The following is an 18,565-nucleotide window of genomic DNA, read 5'->3' as shown; positions in this document are numbered from 1 at the left end:
GCAAATGGACTAAGTTCCGTTTGACCAGCATATCTGGCTATTTTCGTGCTACTGGTAGCCTATGTGTGGATGGCGTTATAAAGAAGAAGAGAATTTTTTCTTGCATAGAGGGGTTTTGGGAAGATCTGAATGAGGCCAAATTATCGTGCGACAAGATTTGGTTGGTACGCTATCAAGGTAACATGACTTTTCGATTGATCGAGTCTTAGGGAGAATACCCTAGGAGTAAGGAATGCTTCCGAGATAGCGACCGATTTCTCTTCTTTATCCTTCGATGGGGAGGGAAATTTCCCCGTAAACCATTATGGACCACATGTTCTAAAGGCAAAGGGGGCCATGGCTGGAGTGAAGTTGTAGCGCTTAGCAAACATCATTACATAATTAGTGAAGCTTTGCTGAAGGTTTCGACCTTCATCAATTGGAGTTAACATTTCTAAGCGTGTTCCTTCGACTCTCATATTCTTCACTACTACATCATCCACATAAATAGGGTTGTGAGTTGGAAGACATGCTTCAATGCTAGCTTTCCACCATAACTGCAGTAACCAGAAAGGGCCAGAGAGTAGTAAGTTTCCCTTTGTTCGAATGTTTTTTAGGGTAGTGACTCCTTCGCCCTTTGTTTGAATGTTTTTGAGAGTAGTAAGTTTCTTGGCTACTTGGAGATACTTCGAACAAAAAACACAACGAGACAACCACAAAGCAAGAAAAATAATATGCTTAGTATCGAAACTTCATCAATATCTTTATCATGGTAGTAAGCAATATGTGTGGTGAAGGCAGCCCTAGAAGTATCGAAGCAAATGGTGTCTTTGGATAGGAAGTCTGGATCATAGGTTTCACCCATAGGCTTAAGCCCTATGATGGCAGCGATGTCGAAGAGTGTAAGCATCATCATGCCACATGGGAGGTGAAAGGTGTGGTGAGTAATGTCCCAAAATTACAAAGAAGAAACCAACATAGTCTGGCAATAACCAGGTCCTATTTTCGATAATTATATTAAGTCAAAAATGCCCATTTCTTTCCAGACTTGGGATTTCTTTTTCTCAATTTTTTCCAACCAACCTAAATAATTAGAAGGATCTCGAAATAAAGGACAAGACCGAAATACCCTGAAACCACTATTCATGTAGGTTAAGTCGATGGGTTCATCAGTCGAAAGGTTACCCTGATTATCTGGATTAGGGTTTTCCTCAATGTGGTTTTTCTCATTGACCTTGGGTTTTTTTGACGAAAGCTATAGGTTTATACTTATGGTAAGTTGGAAAAAGAATTCTTTAAGCCTATTAGGATCAACATTTGGGTTGGATAAAGGTCCTAACATTACATGCGTTTTCCCAGAAATAAAAATAGGAATTAGTACCTATGATTGAAAAATTATCCTTTGTTCTTCAGTCAAAGGTTCAGGAACATACTGTTGGTTACCCACGGTGTTAGGGCCCTAGATCCTGTCAGCGAGGGGAAGACCCTGAGAATTTTTGGAATCTGTGGTGTTTTTGTTGGATTCTTTGGTGATTTTCGTAGATGATGCCATTTTTGAAAGGAAGAAATAAACTGCTTTTTTTGCTTGAGGAAGATAAAGAGTAGAAGAAATTGTAGGATCAAGCGCTTACCACTGCGCTAAAAGCAATTGTTGTTAGTGAGGGTGCAACTTTATTTCCTTATAGTATGAGCCCTCAGGGGATGCACCTAAAGCGAGGTTTGTAAGCTCCCTCTAAGCGCCATGGGTTGGGATGTTAAGGCCATTCGAATCCCTAAGGGTGACGCTGAATTTATTTATCCAACAAAAATAAGTTCTTTGAGAAAGATCAGAATGTGGAAAGTTAAGAGAGAAAAAGAAGAGTGTTGAATGTGTCTATTTATAAGTTGCGGAAGTGGAAGCGGTTTTGTTAGACATTAATTAGGGAAAAAAAGTGGGCACGTGTCAGTGTAAATGGCCATGATAAGTGGTAGCAGTTAAAGACTAGACATGATTTCCTAAGGGCTAGGAAACATGATGATTACCTAGAGATCCTCACGTAGGTTCTGAAGGGACGTTTTGCTAAAGTGGTCATCATGACTATGACGTCATAACAGATGAATAGTTTTGTGATATCGAATTAGATTGTAAAAAATAAAAAAAATACCTTTTTCTTCGGTATATCGAAAATGCATTGTTTGTGGGGCAATTTCAACATCAGGTTAGAGATGATAAACTAAGAAAAGAGAATGCTCTTTGGAGTTATTTAGGATTTCGACACAAAGCATTATTGACATGATGAGGTGTTGAAGTTTGCCTTTTGTAAGAGAAGACGAATGTGAAACTTAGGAATAATCCCAAGTTTAGAATATCACTTCGACAGAAGAGTTATTCGATATATATTTGAATTTGAATGACATAAGAGTAACCACATTTCATTCTTATCCGTTTTTGATAGAAAGGACACGTTGAATGTTGTCCTGAAACGCAGACATGCCGAGTGTAACATGTCAGTGCCTAGGAGAAGATTCGTTGGAGACAGTTATTTCAATTTAGTATAAATAGGCGTCATAATGTTAGGATTAGTGTGTTCAAATTGCTGTACAATCAATCATATTTATTGAAAGTATCCAGTGTGTAGAGAAAAGAGTATAATTGAAGATGTACGTTTGATAACACCATTATATTTATATCAATCAAAGTTTATTTACATCTTTCTGTTCAACAATTATCTTTTATTACCAGTCATTTACCAAACATTGTTTTACACTTTACTTGCATTTCTGCCATTTATCTTCTTAAGAATAACTTTAAGCAAACATTCCTTATTCAAGGATACTGTCGAAGTGTCCATCTTTTATATACGATTTTAGAACAATAGCACATGTCCTAGGATCAATCTGGTCGATTCTGTGAGTAACAAAAATTCATATAATTTGAAAGACCAGCGGTTGTTTACCAATTTTCACGATAAACACAGATATACAACAAAAAATAATTACAATCAAGAGATTGAAAAGATTCGAGAGAATCGAAAAAACTTGATTCCCACATATAAGACTATTGTCTTAAATTGGAACAGAGAATGAATGGTTTGATGATGAAGATCATAATAGAAGATTTCTAATGTAAATTGAGTCGGTCTTTACCTAAAATGTTTAGTATAATAAAATAATCTCTATTGCATTTTCAAAACCAAAACTTCTTTTTTCATCTCATAAAATTCTCTTACAATAATATACTTTAAATAGTTAGTTAAGTATTACAAATATTTCACTTTATTACTATTTAAGTTTTTTTAAAGAAAAAATAAAGGATATTGTATTGTTATATGGCGTATATTTGTGTATTAAAAAAACAATTTGAAAATGAATTGGACGAGAATTAGAAACCGTTTTGACACGATCTGGCTCGGATATTGTGGCGAACCCGTAGGAAAATAGTGGATTGTCCGTAATCACTTATATATGCATATCTGTGGGTAACATTGTCTGTCTTTTCAAAACGCCGTTCTCTTCTCCATTTTCTGCATTCTACTCTCCACGTGCTTTTTCTTTCCTCTAACGAAACCCTCGTTTTCTTCTTCCCCTGTTACTTTCAAGTTTCAATCCAAAAAATCAATATCATCATCGATTTTCTCTCTGTTCTGCTACAAACCAAAACGACGCAGTTTCGCGCGCGAGAGAGAATAATGAACTCCGATTCAATTCACTGAGTTGAACGGGAGAAAGATCTGAGTCTGTGTGATCGATTTAACGCGCTTATGGGTGGTTCTGGTTCCAAACTTGAGAAGGCTCTCGGTGACAATTTTCCTGAAGGAGAACATTACTTTGGCCTTGAGAATTTCGGCAATACTTGTTATTGCAACAGCGTTTTGCAGGTTTTTCGTTATGATTCAGACTTTGATCTGGTTATTTAGAAATTCATCACTTAATTGTTATGATTTCTCGTGGTTCTTTGCTGCTATGCCGATAGGTTTATGTTTGATTTTATTACTTCTCTGAATGAATGCGGGAACTTGTTATTTTTGTTTTGCTGAATTTTTAAATGAAATTTTTATTGACAATGAAGAAATAAAGATAAATTTGTTGTGCTTTTCCTTCCATTCCCTCAATGATTATGTTGCATTTGAAACTTTGAGTAAGTAGTTTGATTTCATTGACTGAAAAAATGGTTTGCCTATTTTTATTTTTATTGATTTGGGTATTGAATCTGTGAATACTTTTTGTTTTTTCCCGTTTATGATGTCTGGCTAATGAGTAGCAAAGTTAGATTTTAGTTTTCACTATTGGAAAGGATAGTAGAATCAATGTTATTCTAGGATGTCCATAGCGCCAGAGCGGTATAGCATAGTGGAACCGGACCTCACCACACTTTTGGGTTGCTAAGTGCTATTTGTGATAGCGGGCGCTATTTGTGGCGTCATGGCGGCGCGGAAGTGTCACAATCGCGGTTAGCAGACCGCCATTGTGAAGATTAGGATAAATTTGTACATTGGAATTTTTTTTAAGGTCACGTTGTTATTTCAACCCTTTTATTTGACCTAATATAAAAGCACAAGTGTTTGCTTTAGGCCATTTCACATGTTTTTTTTTTCTTTTCCCTCTTCATGTTTGCGTTACAGAAAGCCACCTTTTGCCAAATTTCTAGGCACAACTTCTCTGCCAAATTTCCACACACAACTTCTTTGACATTCTTCTTTGCAAATCAGGAAGCCATCCATCGTTCTTCCAAAATCATCACCATTCTTCACATATTCATCTATTTCTTCTCCCTTCTCAGCCATTCACAACTGATTTCTCCTTTGTCTCTGTTTTGCTGTGCTGCTCTGTTTCTCTTTTATTAGCAACCATGGTATCATCTTCTGCAAGCGTGACACAAGCAAGAGCTACTAGACATCACTCTCGACTTGCTACATTAGTGTCTATTAGAGATGAGGAGTTGGAGGTGGAAGAAGAAAAGTTTGAATCAAGTGATGAGCAAGATGATATTAATATGGTGTAACTTAGAAGTGAAAATGAGACAAATGCGGATGTGATTTAGTCATTTTGTTTACGTTTAGAATTTGTTTTAGTCATTTTGAGTACATTTATAATTTGATTTTGATGGGAACTTATATTGATGGTGTTGTTGGAGTTTATGTATGTTGTTGAAACTTCTGTTTTTAAGGCATTATGTATATTGTTGGGACTTATTTTAAGTATTTATGTATTATTTACCTTGGTTTTTAAAGTTCACAATAGGGGTCATCCCGCTATAGCTATTGCCTATCTAAAATATATAGACAATGATCACTGAATATGTCAAACTTGCTTTGTGGAGTACTTTCAAGTTTCAACCCTAAACAACTGTTTTGGGATACCAGAAATCTTTTGAGTATGTTAGTTTGTAAACCTTGTAACTAAATTTGTGGTTTTTTCCTAACACTATTCTTTCTTGTTCTATAGGCTCTATACTTCTGTGTTCCATTTCGAGAACAATTGCTACAATATTATGGAAAAACCAAGAATATAACAGATGCAGAGGAAAATCTTTTGACTTGCTTAGCTGACTTATTTTTGCAGGTAACAAATTTACAATTAGAAAAATTCTTGATGTTTCTTGAATGAGACCTATTCATATATTTGATTGCCTAAATTGTTACTTATCATTATAGAATTTAATTTATATTGGCTTCATTGTTTGTGAATAAGGTACATGCTGTTGATGTTACATGTTATGGATGAAAGAATCCAATTCGGCAAATTAGTAACTTATTAACCACACTTAGACCAAGTAATTTTATCCCATATCATGTTAAAAGAACTATAAGAATGCCCCAGAGTTTATCAAGTAGCCCTTGCGACCATCCTGAAATAACATATGATCATTTGTAAATTGTGCTAAGAACATACGTTTTTTTATATCCATTTCTCTTGACTATCTCCATACCATTGTGTATAGTCCTGATTTTAGACACCCCATGTACTTGGCAAAACGTCACGCTGTAACCTGGCAAACACAGACATCCATAATTCATTCTATACGTTTTTGTCAAAGCCTTTTCTCTTCTCTCCAAATTTTAGCCAGGAAATGTTATATGCGCTACTATTTGTGAAGTTTATTAAAACATGACTAGATACTGTAAGGCATAAAATATGTTCCCTTAGTTAGCATTTGTTACTTTTTGTTATCTGTTGTGTTTTTCTTTTTTGTCTCCCTCGAATGAGAAATTCGCAGACACTGGTGATTGCATTCTTATCTAAACCCTAAACCCTAAACCCTAAACATACGTTTTTTTATATCCATTTCTCTTGACTATCTCCATACCATTGTGTATAGTCCTGATTTTAGACACCCCATGTACTTGGCAAAACGTCACGCTGTAACCTGTCAAACACAGACATCCATAATTCATTCTATACTTTTTTTTCAAAGCCTTTTCTCTTCTCTCCAAATTTTAGCCAGGAAATGTTATATGCGCTACTATTTGTGAAGTTTATTAAAACATGACTAGATACTGTAAGGCATAAAATATGTTCCCTTAGTTAGCATTTGTTACTTTTTGTTATCTGTTGTGTTTTTCTTTTTTGTCTCCCTCGAATGAGAAATTCGCAGACACTGGTGATTGCATTCTTATCTAAATCATCAAAAAACTATACTTGAGTTTACATTTTTTATTATTTCTCTTTTGAAAAAATTGCTTCGAAGTATATGCGGTGTGCATTTTATAAATACCTATTTTTATTTCATTTTTCTTCTCTGTGATTATCCTGAGATATAAAAAATTGGCAGAGGTGATTGTATGCTTGCCTAAATCTGATTGTTATGTGTTTGAGTATCTAGATTTTGTATATCTTCAACGTTTGCTTCAGATGTCCAGTTAATGCACTCACCTGCTTGTTTATTACTTTTATGGTTTTGAATTTACCATGTTACTTCTTTTGAATATAGATAAGTTCCCAGAAGAGGAAAACAGGCGTAATTGCTCCTAAACGATTTGTACAGAGGTTGAAAAAACAGAATGAACTCTTCCGTAGCTATATGCACCAGGTACATATTTAAACTTACTAGAATGAGCACAAAAGTAAAAGGCGTGGGTGTTCTATAAATTACTAACCTTCCTTTGAGAGTAATGAATGGAATATTAGTTTGTACACATGTACAGTGTTTGGCCATGTTTATAATACATGCATCTTTTCTGAATAACCCCGAATAGTTGTTTCTCAGTTTAAATTGATTTTAATATAAAAATTAGCTAGAGATGCTTGCAAAGTCACAAATTTTCAATTGATCTATCATTGGTCTCGTCCAAGAAACTGTTGTTATATCACCGTGTCACACTTACACCCAATGCAAAATGGTTTTGAGCACATAGTTAAACTTGATATCATGGTTAGGATGATGGTCCGACAGCTGGGCGGTCATATATGAAGGTTGCAATATATTCCCTTGAGCTCAACATATTTTAGTGCAAAGAAATTCTTTATATGTTATAACTATGTTTCATAAGATGAGAACTTATTGACTTGATCACGGTGTATTGATACTATATGAGTATATTAAAATCTCTACCTGAAATGGAACATTAGAAAGTGATTTTTATTGACTTTCATGAAATGTAACCCAATCTCAGATAGCGGAGCGGAGCGGCCAACCTCAAAAATGGGAAAGCGGGATAACTGCTATTTGACTATTTTTTGGATTATTTATATGAATAATCTATAAAACATGTATTTAATGTAAAACTAGAGGAGAAATAGAGTAAGTAAAAGTAAAAGAGAAATAAATTTATTAAAATACTATTACTTAAATGAAAAATACAGAGGAGAAATAGCATAAGTATAAGAGGAGAAATAGCGTAAGTAAAAGAAGAGGAAGTAGACTTTGAAAAAAGACAAAGTACGTAATGAAGAAGAAAGAAGAATAAAACAAAGGAAGAAAGAAGAAGAAAGGAAAGAAGAGAGAAGTTAAGCGAAAGCGTGTGAGAAAAAGACCGATTATTCTGCTGTGTTTCTGAGTTAGGGCAAATCTGAAAAATTCATCAAAACTCCTAACGTTTCTTTTTTTTAAGGGTAATTCTGGGTTTTCTCTTTCGAAACTGATGAAATCCGCCTGGGACAGGAAGCGCTCCACTCCCGCTATCCGCTAAAGCTCAAATAGCGTCCGCTATCTCAAACTGGAATGAGAGCTGCTCCTCCATAGTGGAGGGTCACCGCCCCGGGATGCTATCCCGGGATAGCACCGTTATCGGCGCTATTGATAACTCTGATGCAACCTTTTTTTAAGACCTATGTTTCCTTGATGCTTTCGGTGAGGTTGAATAATATTTTTTTTTAGTTCAAACAATGTTGTTCTATATCTCTAGTTGTTTACTAGATGTCTCTTTCCTCACCTGAGGTTCTTTCACAAGTGAATGTTATTCCTTATTATTCAAATGTTCTGTTTGTTGTATGATGTCTCTTATTAATGTATTTCTTTAAAAAATCTGTATAAAGATTAAAAAGCAACACTGTCATTATGAATCTTCTCATTTTTGGTAGGACGCCCACGAATTCTTAAACTATTTGTTAAATGAACTTGTTGACATTCTGGAAAAAGAGGCCCAGACTGCAAAAGACAATCAAGAGACATTACTACCTTCTGAGAAGATTTCGAATGGACCAAAGAACGGTTTAGCTAATGGTGCTAAAAAAGAGCCGCCTTTAGCTACTTGGGTGCACAAAAATTTCCAGGTGATTTGGCAATTCAAGCTTGGGGTAACCATACATTGTGAACTTGTTATTTGGTGAATCAGTGTAGCTAAAAAAATAATGACAAAAAAATGTTTTTAAATTTTCATTATGGAATCTCACTGTTGTAAATTGCTTTGATCAGGGAATACTTACCAATGAGACAAGATGCTTGCAATGTGAAACAGTAACGGCTAGGGATGAAACATTTTTCGACTTGAGTCTTGATATTGAACAAAACAGTTCCATTACAAGTTGTTTGAAAAATTTCAGTTCAACCGAGACATTGAATGCTGAAGACAAATTCTTTTGTGACAAGTGCTGCAGGTATTAATATCATTTTATTCTTGGCCACAAATTTTTATTTTATAATTACCTAAACATTAATTTTGCAGCATCAGCTGCATGTACTTGCTTCATTGGTACTAGTTTGTGATGGTAAATGGCCAGTTGTGCTATTTTAAATTGTTTTTGTAGCTGACTATTTTACTACTTTTATTAAGATGGTTTTTATTGATGAGGCAAAGATGTCAAATGGCTTCACTATTATGTATTGATTGTTGCAATCTCTCATGTTATTTTAATTGAAAGTAGAAGAGTGCTATTTATGTTTATTTACTAGTATTGTAATGTTTTCTGGGTTTATGGTTTTGACCACGTCTAAGCAGGAAGCTTAATAGGTTTACATTCCATTGATGGACATTTTTTTTATCTATTTCCTGAAAGGGTTATACTGGTCGTGTGACTCGTGTCAATTTAATCTGTAATAAAATGCATGTACTGTTCTGTTTTACTTTTCATGTTCTATTAATAACCGAGATGCAAACTTTCTTTTGATTAGTTTGCAAGAAGCTCAGAAGAGGATGAAGATAAAGAGACCGCCTCGTGTTTTAGTCATTCATCTTAAGCGGTTTAAGTACATGGAGCAGCTGGGCCGCTACAAGAAACTGTCTTACCGTGTGGTGTTTCCCCTTGAGCTCAGGTTGAGTGATACAGATGAAGAAGCAGATATTGAGTATTCTCTATTTGCAGTAGTTGTCCATGTTGGGAGTGGGCCCAACCACGGGCATTATGTTTGCCTTGTAAAAAACCATAACCACTGGTTATGTTTTGACGATGAAACTGTTGAGGCGGTTGATGAAGCTTCTGTTCAGACATTCTTTGGGTCAACACAAGAATTCAACAATAATACAGATCATGGTTATATTTTGTTCTATGAGAGCGTTAACAGAAACTAGACAGAGTAGAGTCTTACCAGTTTTAGGTACTTGAATATTTTGGACTTGTCTTGTTCATCTGTTTGGTTATGACTTATTTTCTTTTTACCATTTTCCCTTAATCAAACTGCTTGAGGTGTGATACCTTCATGACAGTATACGGTTGTGAAAATGTATACTAGGTGGTTGGCATGTACAGTTGATAGTGAAAGCACTGATTTTTTAAAAGACTTTTGGTATAACAGATACAACAGTGTACATGCTGTGAAAATTTCACGCAATCCGTTCATGGTTGTTAAATGTTCAATTAGTTAGAAACAAAATGCAACGGTAGTTCCTTTTAAGCACCTTTTTGCACTCACGAAAGATGCTTATATAAAAGGGACACGAATTATTTTCTATATTTTGTTTAACAAGAGCTTTTTGGGAACTGTAGATCAACAAAAAGCATTCACAAAGTGATTAATGTATTGAATCATGGAGCATTGTTTCTAAAGTGATTAATGCCAGTTGTAGTTGTTTGAAATTGAAAGCCAAATAGATTTATATTCTTGTGTGGTATATTCTAAGGTGACTGAACAAGTAGGATTCAATGGTTGCTTATGTTGAATTTATTCAAAGCTCAAGCTCTAAAGAATAAAATCGTGTTATAACTGGGAAGTCTATAGAATTGAAGTATTGTACAAAAGGAGAAGCTAATTCTTCGGTTTATGATGATGGTCGGGTTAACATGAAATTCAGGGTAAAAATTAGATCACCATCTTTTATCGACATATGGATATAACTAGGGGTGGACATAATGCAACCACCCGACGGTATCCGACCGTTCCGATCCAAAATTTGAGACACCGTTCGGGTTTAGTCGGTTGGTGGGTTAGGTTGGAAAGTAGCAAGAGGTTTTTACGGGTTTGTGCGGTCGGATTCGGAGATTGGTTTTGGGCCCGTCGGAAACCGAATCCGACCGAATCTAAGGTTATTTTTATGGCTAGGCCCAATCTAAACAGAAATCTAAGGTTCATTCCTATAGTTAGAGATGTGGTATGAATCTCACTTTTTCATACGCACAAAATATTCGATGTATCCACAGAGAACTAACAAAAAACCAAGACTCTCTCTCAGTCTCAAATCTCAATTCATTAGTTCCACTTCTTCGTGAGATTCATACGCACAAACAGCAACGTTACTCCGCTAGGGTTCATCATTCTCTCAGGTAATCGGTTGATTCTAGGGTTCATCCTTTCAATTTCCAGTTCGTGGTTTCATCGTTTAAGAACTAACTCTTTCTACCTTCCAATTTTTCGGTTGATGCTAGTTCGTGGTTTCATCGTTTAACGAAGAACCGTCGCCGTCCATTATTCAACCACAAATCACCACCGAGCTTGTTAGATCAAGGAGTTGGATGAGTCCTGCCGCCAATGGAGCGCGACAAAAGTAGCTTGCAAGGAGTTGGAGTTCCTAGCTTGCAAGGAGTTGGAGTTCCTAGCGGAGTTGTAGATCAAGGAGTGAGTCAAGGTAATGCCATCACCTGTCATTTTTATACTGAGTGTTTGTTTAATAAGTGATACATGTTATGCTGTCATTTTTAAATGTATGAATTATAGGAGCAGCTGCTGGTACTGCACTCCCTCCACTTCGAAAAAGGAAACTTAATGCTAGTGGTAGTAGAAAAACTTCTACGGTTTGGGAAGAGTTTAACATTTTACCGGATGAGCCTGAACCTATAGCCGCGTGTAAACACTGTCATAAAAGGTACCGATGTGACCCTAAAACACATGGTACTTCTAACATGCTAGCTCACTCGAAAGTGTGTTACAAAAACCCTGCCCTTTTGTTGAAAGACCCCAATCAGACAAACCTTGTAAGCGGCGAGGGTGGGTTTTTAGTTCCAACTAGTCAAAGGTTTAATGCTGCAGCCTGTAGGAAGGCCATTAATACCTTTGTTATCCTTGATGAACATTCCTTTAGAGTGGTTGAGGGTGTTGGTTTTAAGCAAATGTGTAAACAATTGCAACCCCAAATGGCTATCCCTACTAGGAGGACCGTTGCTAGGGATTGTTTTCAGCTTTACCTAGCTGAAAAGTCACGTCTTAAAGCCTTTTTTAAATCTGATTGTACTAGGGTTGCACTAACCACAGACTGTTGGACTTCGATACAAAACCTTAGTTATATGGCCACCACTGCACACTTCATTGACACTGCTTGGAAGTACCAAAAAAAATTATTAGTTTCTCTTTAGTTCCAAATCACAAAGGTGATACCATTGGCATGAAAGTCGAGGACGTTTTGAGGGAATGGGGGCTTAGGAAAGTGTCTACAATTACCCTGGATAACGCAACAGCAAATGATGTGGCTGTGAGTTATTTGGATAGAAGACTTAAGAGCAAGAATGCTTTACTGGGTGTAGGTGATTATTTGCATATGAGGTGTGCTGCCCATGTCTTGAACTTGGTAGTGAGAGATGGTGAAAAAGAACATGAAGGGTCTATTGAATCAGTTCGCACTGCTGTTAGGTTTGTAAGGTCTTCTCCACAAAGAGCTATGAAGTTTAAGGAGTGTGTTGAACTTGCGGGCATAACTTGTAAAAAAAAACTTTGTCTTGATGTTTCTACAAGGTGGAATTCCACTTACCTAATGTTGGATGCTGCTGAAAAGTTTGAAGCTGCATTTGACAATATGATTGATGAGGATCCTGGATACATCGAATATTTTGACCTCCTTACCGGTCCACCCGGTTCTCAGGATTGGAAAAAAGTTAGGGCTTTTGTGGTTTTCTTACAAACCTTCTATGAGGCAACCAAAGTGTTTTCAACTTCGCAAGAAGTGTCCTTGCATTTAGCTTTTCATAACTTGTCTTCAATTTTGTGTGAGCTTCAAGAAGCTTCATTTAACTTGAATTCTTATGTGGCTCCAATGATTTCACATATGAAGGTTAAATATGATAAGTATTGGGGGGATGTGGGAAAAGTGAATCATTTTCTTTACTATGGAGTGATCTTTGATCCTAGGTTTAAGTTTAACTATATTGAGTGGTCTTTTAATGATATGTATGGGCATTCTAGTGACCTTGCCAAGAAAAATATTGAATGTGTCAAAACTAGTTTGTTTAAACTATATAATTGGCATAAATCTGATCATGATAAGAATGTTGGGGCTAGTCCTTTAAGTGCACCAGGGAGCACTTCCCTTGGAGAAGCATCTTCCCAACCAAAAGAACCATCACCTTTTACAAGGGCTAATGCTTTTAAGAAACATCTGAAGGAAAAAGACACAATTGAAAATGAAAATGAACTAGAGAAGTACTTAGGTGACCCTTGTTGCGGGGAGGGGGAAAATTTTAGTATTCTTAATTGGTGGAAGGAAAATTGCACCCGTTATCCTATATTAGCAACCTTGGTTCGGGATGTGTTGGCAACACCTGTTTCTAGTGTAGCCTCAGAAAGTGCTTTTAGCACGGGGGGGAGGATTTTAGATATCTATAGGAGCTCTTTGAGTCCAGATATGGTCGAAGCGCTTATATGTACTCAAAACTGGTTGAAGCCTTCTGACAATGATCTAAATGTCCTTAATATGACTGAAGAATATGAGATTAGTGAATCAATTGTTTCAGGTACGTTATTAATGAAAACTTTGTCTCTTTTAACATTATTTTAAATATTTGTTAAAATTAAGCCTCTTGCTATATGTTTAACGTATGTTTAAACAACTTGTAGAGTTTCAAGTAGCTACTGGTGGAGCAGTTGCTCCTACACAGGCTGGGCCTGTTTAATTCTCGCCTAGGTATGAAAAATATAGTTTTGTTTTATGTCTTACATTGGTTTAACTATACTGATTTGATTTGATTTGCAGCTGTGAATTTTTGAATATTTTGGAGTCACTTTGTGATTCAATAAGACAAGCCTTTCTTTTTTGGAGTCATTTTTTGAAACTAAGGATGGAACCGTTTCAGTAGCTACTGCGTTTGCTGGTCATCAGGCACGTTGTCTTGGGCTTATGCAATTGTTCTTACCGAAGTACACAAACATAATGTCACTTGTATTTCTTTTGCATTTGTGCTCAAGCTTACAAACTGAGTTTGAATACTGCATGTTATGCTAATCTGTTTTTGGTGGTGCAGTATACTGGGATGATGTTACTTGAGGAGATGGCCTGTGTAATGTTCTCTTGCCTGTGTAATACCACTAACCAAGACGTTTGAGCATATAAATTTAGCTTTCTGCCTGATTTCTAAGAAACCTTATATCCTATTGGCAGGTTGTTAGTTCTGTGCCTTCTCATTCAAGTTCCATTGAGTGTGTTGGGTTCGCACCAAGGTATGATTTAAGATTAGTAAACTTTTTATAAGATTAGTTAACTGTTCATAATCTGCGTGCATGTGCATTTCTGCACATTTTCATGTCATGTATGCTTGATGGATCATGCATGTGTTTGGTTGAAGTTTTATTTATTCAAAGATTGCTCAAGTCTTGAAGGACAGTGACATCCTGGAGATGAAAATCAGACAGGACGAGTTCAGCTTGTGCCTAGGTCAAGAGGAGGTGAAGAACAGTCTCTAGGGCGTTCAAGATTTGGTACTGGAAATGCAGGTCAGGGGTATACTTTTGAAGAGGTATAACTTAGTTACAACTTGCCTAAAATATCTTATTTTTGTTATTTGTGACTGACATAAATGTTTGGAAACCATGGCAATTCATTCCTTTGCTTACAGCAGTTGAACTGTTATTTCACTTGAGGTTTTAAAGCACTAGTAATGCAGGTCAAGGTTCTTTTTCTAGTAGTTATGGACCTCTGTCGCCGAACTTCTGGTCTGCAACACCCCTTGCCAGTTTCTCAGGTGGGGAGCAGCAACATTCAGGTTCGTTTGCATTATATTGATGGGAACTACACTGTACTGCCAGAGGTTGTGGAAGCATCCCTTGGCCCACATATGCAGGTAACTTTCTGTTTTCTATTTTCACAAGCATGATGCATTATTTCCACTAGTTTAAGATGCCACTCAAAAGAGTGAATGATAATGGTATATATTGTGCAGTTGATCCTTATGGTGGTCCTCCAAATCAGTGGCAACATAATTCTCACCCTCCTTCAGATCATGTAGCCTCAATGAAGCCACCACAACCTCCTGCTCCAATTCCATCACGACCGCCTTCTCATGTTGCTCCGCCACTGCCTCCTCTCATGAGCAGCAGTGGTGGTACCGGCTCAAACTATTCAGGCGGCGAACTACTTCCACCTCCTTCTCCAGGCCTTGCATTTAGCACTGCGAAGAGTACGTTTACATACGAGGAGTTGGCGCGCGCAACGGATGGCTTCTCTGATGCTAACCTCCTTGGACAAGGTGGATTTGGATATGTTCATAGAGGTATTCTCCCTAATGGTAAAGAGGTTGCTGTTAAGCAGCTGAAAGCTGGAAGTGGACAAGGAGAACGTGAATTTCAAGCTGAAGTAGAGATTATTAGCCGTGTTCATCATAAACATCTTGTTTCTCTTGTTGGATACTGCAGCACCGGGTTTCAGAGGCTACTTGTTTATGAGTTTGTTCCCAACAATACATTGGAATTTCATTTACATGGTATTTTTTTTTGTCATTCTTTTGTGTAGCACAATGCTTATGCCAGAAGTGTTCTTAATTCTTATGATTATTTTTTAACGGCAGGAAATGGACGACCAACGATGGATTAGCCAACAAGATTGCGAATTGCTTTAGGATCTGCAAAAGGACTTGCTTATCTTCATGAAGATTGTATGCTCTGTACTTGACTGTAATTTTTTCAGCAAAGCTAGTTTTTGTCAAACTCAATGTTTATTGTAATTATCTGTTTGTGTAGGTCATCCTAAGATCATTCATCGTGATATTAAAGCTGCTAACATCCTTCTCGATTTTAAGTTTGAAGCAAAGGTATGCTCTTTAATATATCTTCCTTGCAGCAGTGGTGATGCTCCATTTAAAATGTCCTAAGAAGTTCTGTGCAATAATTGTGTAATATGAAGTGTGGATTTTAGTTATAATTTAGTGTCAAATTTCTATTAACAGGTTGCTGATTTTGGTCTTGCAAAGATTGCTTCCGATCTCAACACTCATGTTTCTACTCGAGTGATGGGGACTTTTGGGTAAGAACTAATTTATTCCCTTCCTCTCAAAATTTGGATATTGCAAGAAATGTATTTTCTAATCTGCTATTGTTTATGGTAGATTGAATTAATGCATTAAAGGGCATGAAATGTGCTATATGGTGGTTTAGAACTGCGTTAACCAATCAAATTGTTGTTGAAATTAGTTGTTAAATTTGTGTCAAAATATCAGTTCTGATATGCTAAACTCATGAATTATCAATTACTGCTTTCTTACAGGTATCTGGCTCCAGAATATGCAGCAAGTGGAAAACTTACAGACAAATCAGATGTTTTCTCTTATGGAGTCATGCTCCTTGAGCTATTAACTGGACGTCGACCGGTTGATAAAAATCAGACTTACATGGATGATAGTTTGGTGGAATGGGTAAGTGTCATGTTACCATCCTCCTCTTTTCTTGAGGGCTAAATATAATTTGCAACTGAAAATTCAGTCATTTATAATATATTATGAAATAAAGAGTTTTCTGTGTAATATTTCTTTTATTGGAAGAGAACAAGATGACATAGAGTGGCCCTTAACTTTATTCATCTTTCATTGTCATCACAGGCTAGGCCTTTGCTCATGCGTGCTTTAGAAGAAAATAATTTAGATTCTCTGATTGATCCAAGACTTCAGAATGAATTTGACCCTAGTGAGATGACACGTATGGTAGCATGTGCTGCAGCTTGCACACGCCACTCAGCAAAGCGTCGACCAAGGATGAGCCAGGTAAAGTGAATAATTTGTTCTATCATTTATTACTGCACTCCATTCCTTTTGAACTGTCTTTTTAAGAAGAAAAACTATCATTCGTTGTGCTGCTACTGTAAAATCAAACCTAGGTCTTACTTTCCATTCTGAGTTCCTTGTATATGTAAGCATCTTTTTGGGTCTAATAATGGAACAAACCGTAGGTTGTGCGTGCCTTAGAAGGAGACGTGTCACTAGCAGATCTTAATGAAGGAGTAAGACCTGGACACAGCAGTGTCTACAGTTCTCACGAAAGGTGGATTCAGAGCTACAATTCAAATTTTTTTGTTTTGCAGGCATATCAAGAGGAGACTGAATAGCTCAAGCTTCTTGCTGAATGGAAGAGAAAGAAAGGTGGATTCAGAGCTACCATGTTTGTTTTTGGTGAGTACAAGACCATTGTTCTCAAAGTTTACCTACTGAAAAGAGGTTTCTATCAGTGGTAGCAAACCCTGTTAACCTTGTTTCTGTTATAGGAAACTTGGTGGCGGCTCAAGTTGCGACAGAAATCGGTTGGAGCGAGTTTGCGATTTCAATGTTTTCACTAGGAATGGTACATTATTTCCTAGATAAAATCCACTTGTGTTGGGTTTATTTTGGAATGAATTCAATTATTTTTAAAACCGAATAAACCGCATTATGAAACCGAACCGAACAAAACCGAAACCGAAAATAACCGAATTGCAAACCGGTCGGTTTTGGTTATGTTTTTTCCAACCGATGGTTAGGTCGGATTGGGAATTTGGGCCCGAAAACCGATCCAACCCAACCGATGTCCACCCCTAGATATAACTATATAAAGATAATTTGATCAATGATGAGTTGAGGAAAAAAGTGATCAAGAGATAAAGTTTAAGGAGAAAACTTAGATACAAATTTTTAAACGTGATTTTTACTATTTTTCAATAAAAATGTGACAAATATATTTAAATGTTGTTTAGAGAGTGAAAAAATTGTATATGTAGTAAAATATTATATGTTTGTGATATTTTTATTGAAAATAGTAAAAATCACACCTTATATAGATTTTTTTTTTCAAAATAACCAAAAATTTCAATTTTCTTTTCTCTAAAATAACCATTTTTTTAAAAAAAAAATACCAAAATAACAAAGTTTGGTAGAGGATGCGTCAGATGAATTGGCCCACCCCCATACCAACAAGAGGAGGCGTCAGTAGCATTGACGCACATGCATTGACCCTTATGAGGAGGCGTCAATGCCTCTGGCACCTGAGTGCATTTTGCATGGTGGATGCCAATTCATGTGGCGCCTGCTTGTGATGGTCATGTGGGCGCGCCAATTCATCTGGCACCCACGTGTTTTGTCCAATAGATGTTCTGTCTCTATAAATACCACACCTTGCATACAATTATTTTCACTCAAATTCATCTCCTAGTCTAGTTCAACCATCAATTTCAATTTTCTTTGTTTCAACAATTTCTGCATACATTCAGAAACGAAATGCTGATGTAATATTTTCTGCCGTTGCGGCTCCGATACAGGTTCAACTTTTGAACACATATACGTTTGAACGTCTTAATCGGACGTTGTACAGTTGGTTAGAGGGAGAAATCGGATAGGGTGAACGGATTAGAAGAATACAATGGCTTGTGTCCACGTTCAACCAACACGGAGAAATGCGCGAATGGGTGGATATTAAGACCGATCAAGACGCTCGTAGGATGATGCATTACATGTTCAAAATTGTTTTGATGGTTGTAATCACATAGTTTTTGTATTCTAGTTGTTTTAATTGTTTGTGTTATTTTTTATGAACAACTGTCTTTTCGTCACAGACGTCTACTATGAAGTAAATTTA

The 18,565-nt window shown here is 36.6% G+C and overlaps 2 protein-coding genes and 1 pseudogene across 5 annotated transcripts; all 3 read left to right on the top strand.

Annotated features, from left to right (window-relative positions):
• The first annotated feature begins 3,336 nt into the window (after nucleotides 1–3,336).
• Nucleotides 3,337–10,165, top strand: LOC127082926 (ubiquitin carboxyl-terminal hydrolase 4). Its single transcript, XM_051023152.1, has 6 exons — nucleotides 3,337–3,836; nucleotides 5,404–5,520; nucleotides 6,890–6,988; nucleotides 8,479–8,670; nucleotides 8,813–8,994; nucleotides 9,509–10,165. Exons 1-6 carry the CDS (start codon nucleotides 3,720–3,722, stop codon nucleotides 9,903–9,905), a joined length of 1,104 nt encoding a protein of 367 aa, XP_050879109.1. The 5' UTR covers nucleotides 3,337–3,719; the 3' UTR covers nucleotides 9,906–10,165.
• A 582-nt stretch (nucleotides 10,166–10,747) lies between these two features.
• Nucleotides 10,748–14,825, top strand: LOC127082925 (zinc finger BED domain-containing protein RICESLEEPER 2-like). 4 transcript variants are annotated; one of them, XM_051023151.1, is made up of 9 exons: nucleotides 10,748–11,094; nucleotides 11,197–11,396; nucleotides 11,486–13,491; nucleotides 13,595–13,661; nucleotides 13,731–13,894; nucleotides 13,999–14,053; nucleotides 14,136–14,194; nucleotides 14,383–14,490; nucleotides 14,638–14,825. In XM_051023151.1, the coding sequence occupies exons 3-4, from the start codon at nucleotides 12,150–12,152 to the stop codon at nucleotides 13,648–13,650; spliced, it is 1,398 nt and encodes a 465-aa protein (XP_050879108.1). In that variant the 5' UTR covers nucleotides 10,748–11,094; nucleotides 11,197–11,396; nucleotides 11,486–12,149; the 3' UTR covers nucleotides 13,651–13,661; nucleotides 13,731–13,894; nucleotides 13,999–14,053; nucleotides 14,136–14,194; nucleotides 14,383–14,490; nucleotides 14,638–14,825. The 4 variants fall into 4 exon arrangements, with proteins under 4 accessions (XP_050879108.1, XP_050879105.1, XP_050879106.1 ...); XM_051023148.1 differs by having other exon boundaries at nucleotides 13,731–14,053; XM_051023149.1 differs by having other exon boundaries at nucleotides 11,197–13,491; nucleotides 13,731–14,053.
• Nucleotides 14,826–14,917: 92 nt separating this feature from the next.
• Nucleotides 14,918–17,273, top strand: LOC127082924 (proline-rich receptor-like protein kinase PERK1; annotated as a pseudogene).
• Nucleotides 17,274–18,565: the final 1,292 nt, after the last annotated feature.

Source organism: Lathyrus oleraceus, chromosome 5 (genome assembly GCF_024323335.1).
Source record: "Lathyrus oleraceus cultivar Zhongwan6 chromosome 5, CAAS_Psat_ZW6_1.0, whole genome shotgun sequence".
In the NCBI taxonomy this organism is placed as follows: domain Eukaryota; kingdom Viridiplantae; phylum Streptophyta; class Magnoliopsida; order Fabales; family Fabaceae; genus Lathyrus; species Lathyrus oleraceus.
The sequence above is the reverse complement of the archived record's forward strand: the minus strand, read 5'-3'. Positions and strand labels throughout refer to the sequence as shown.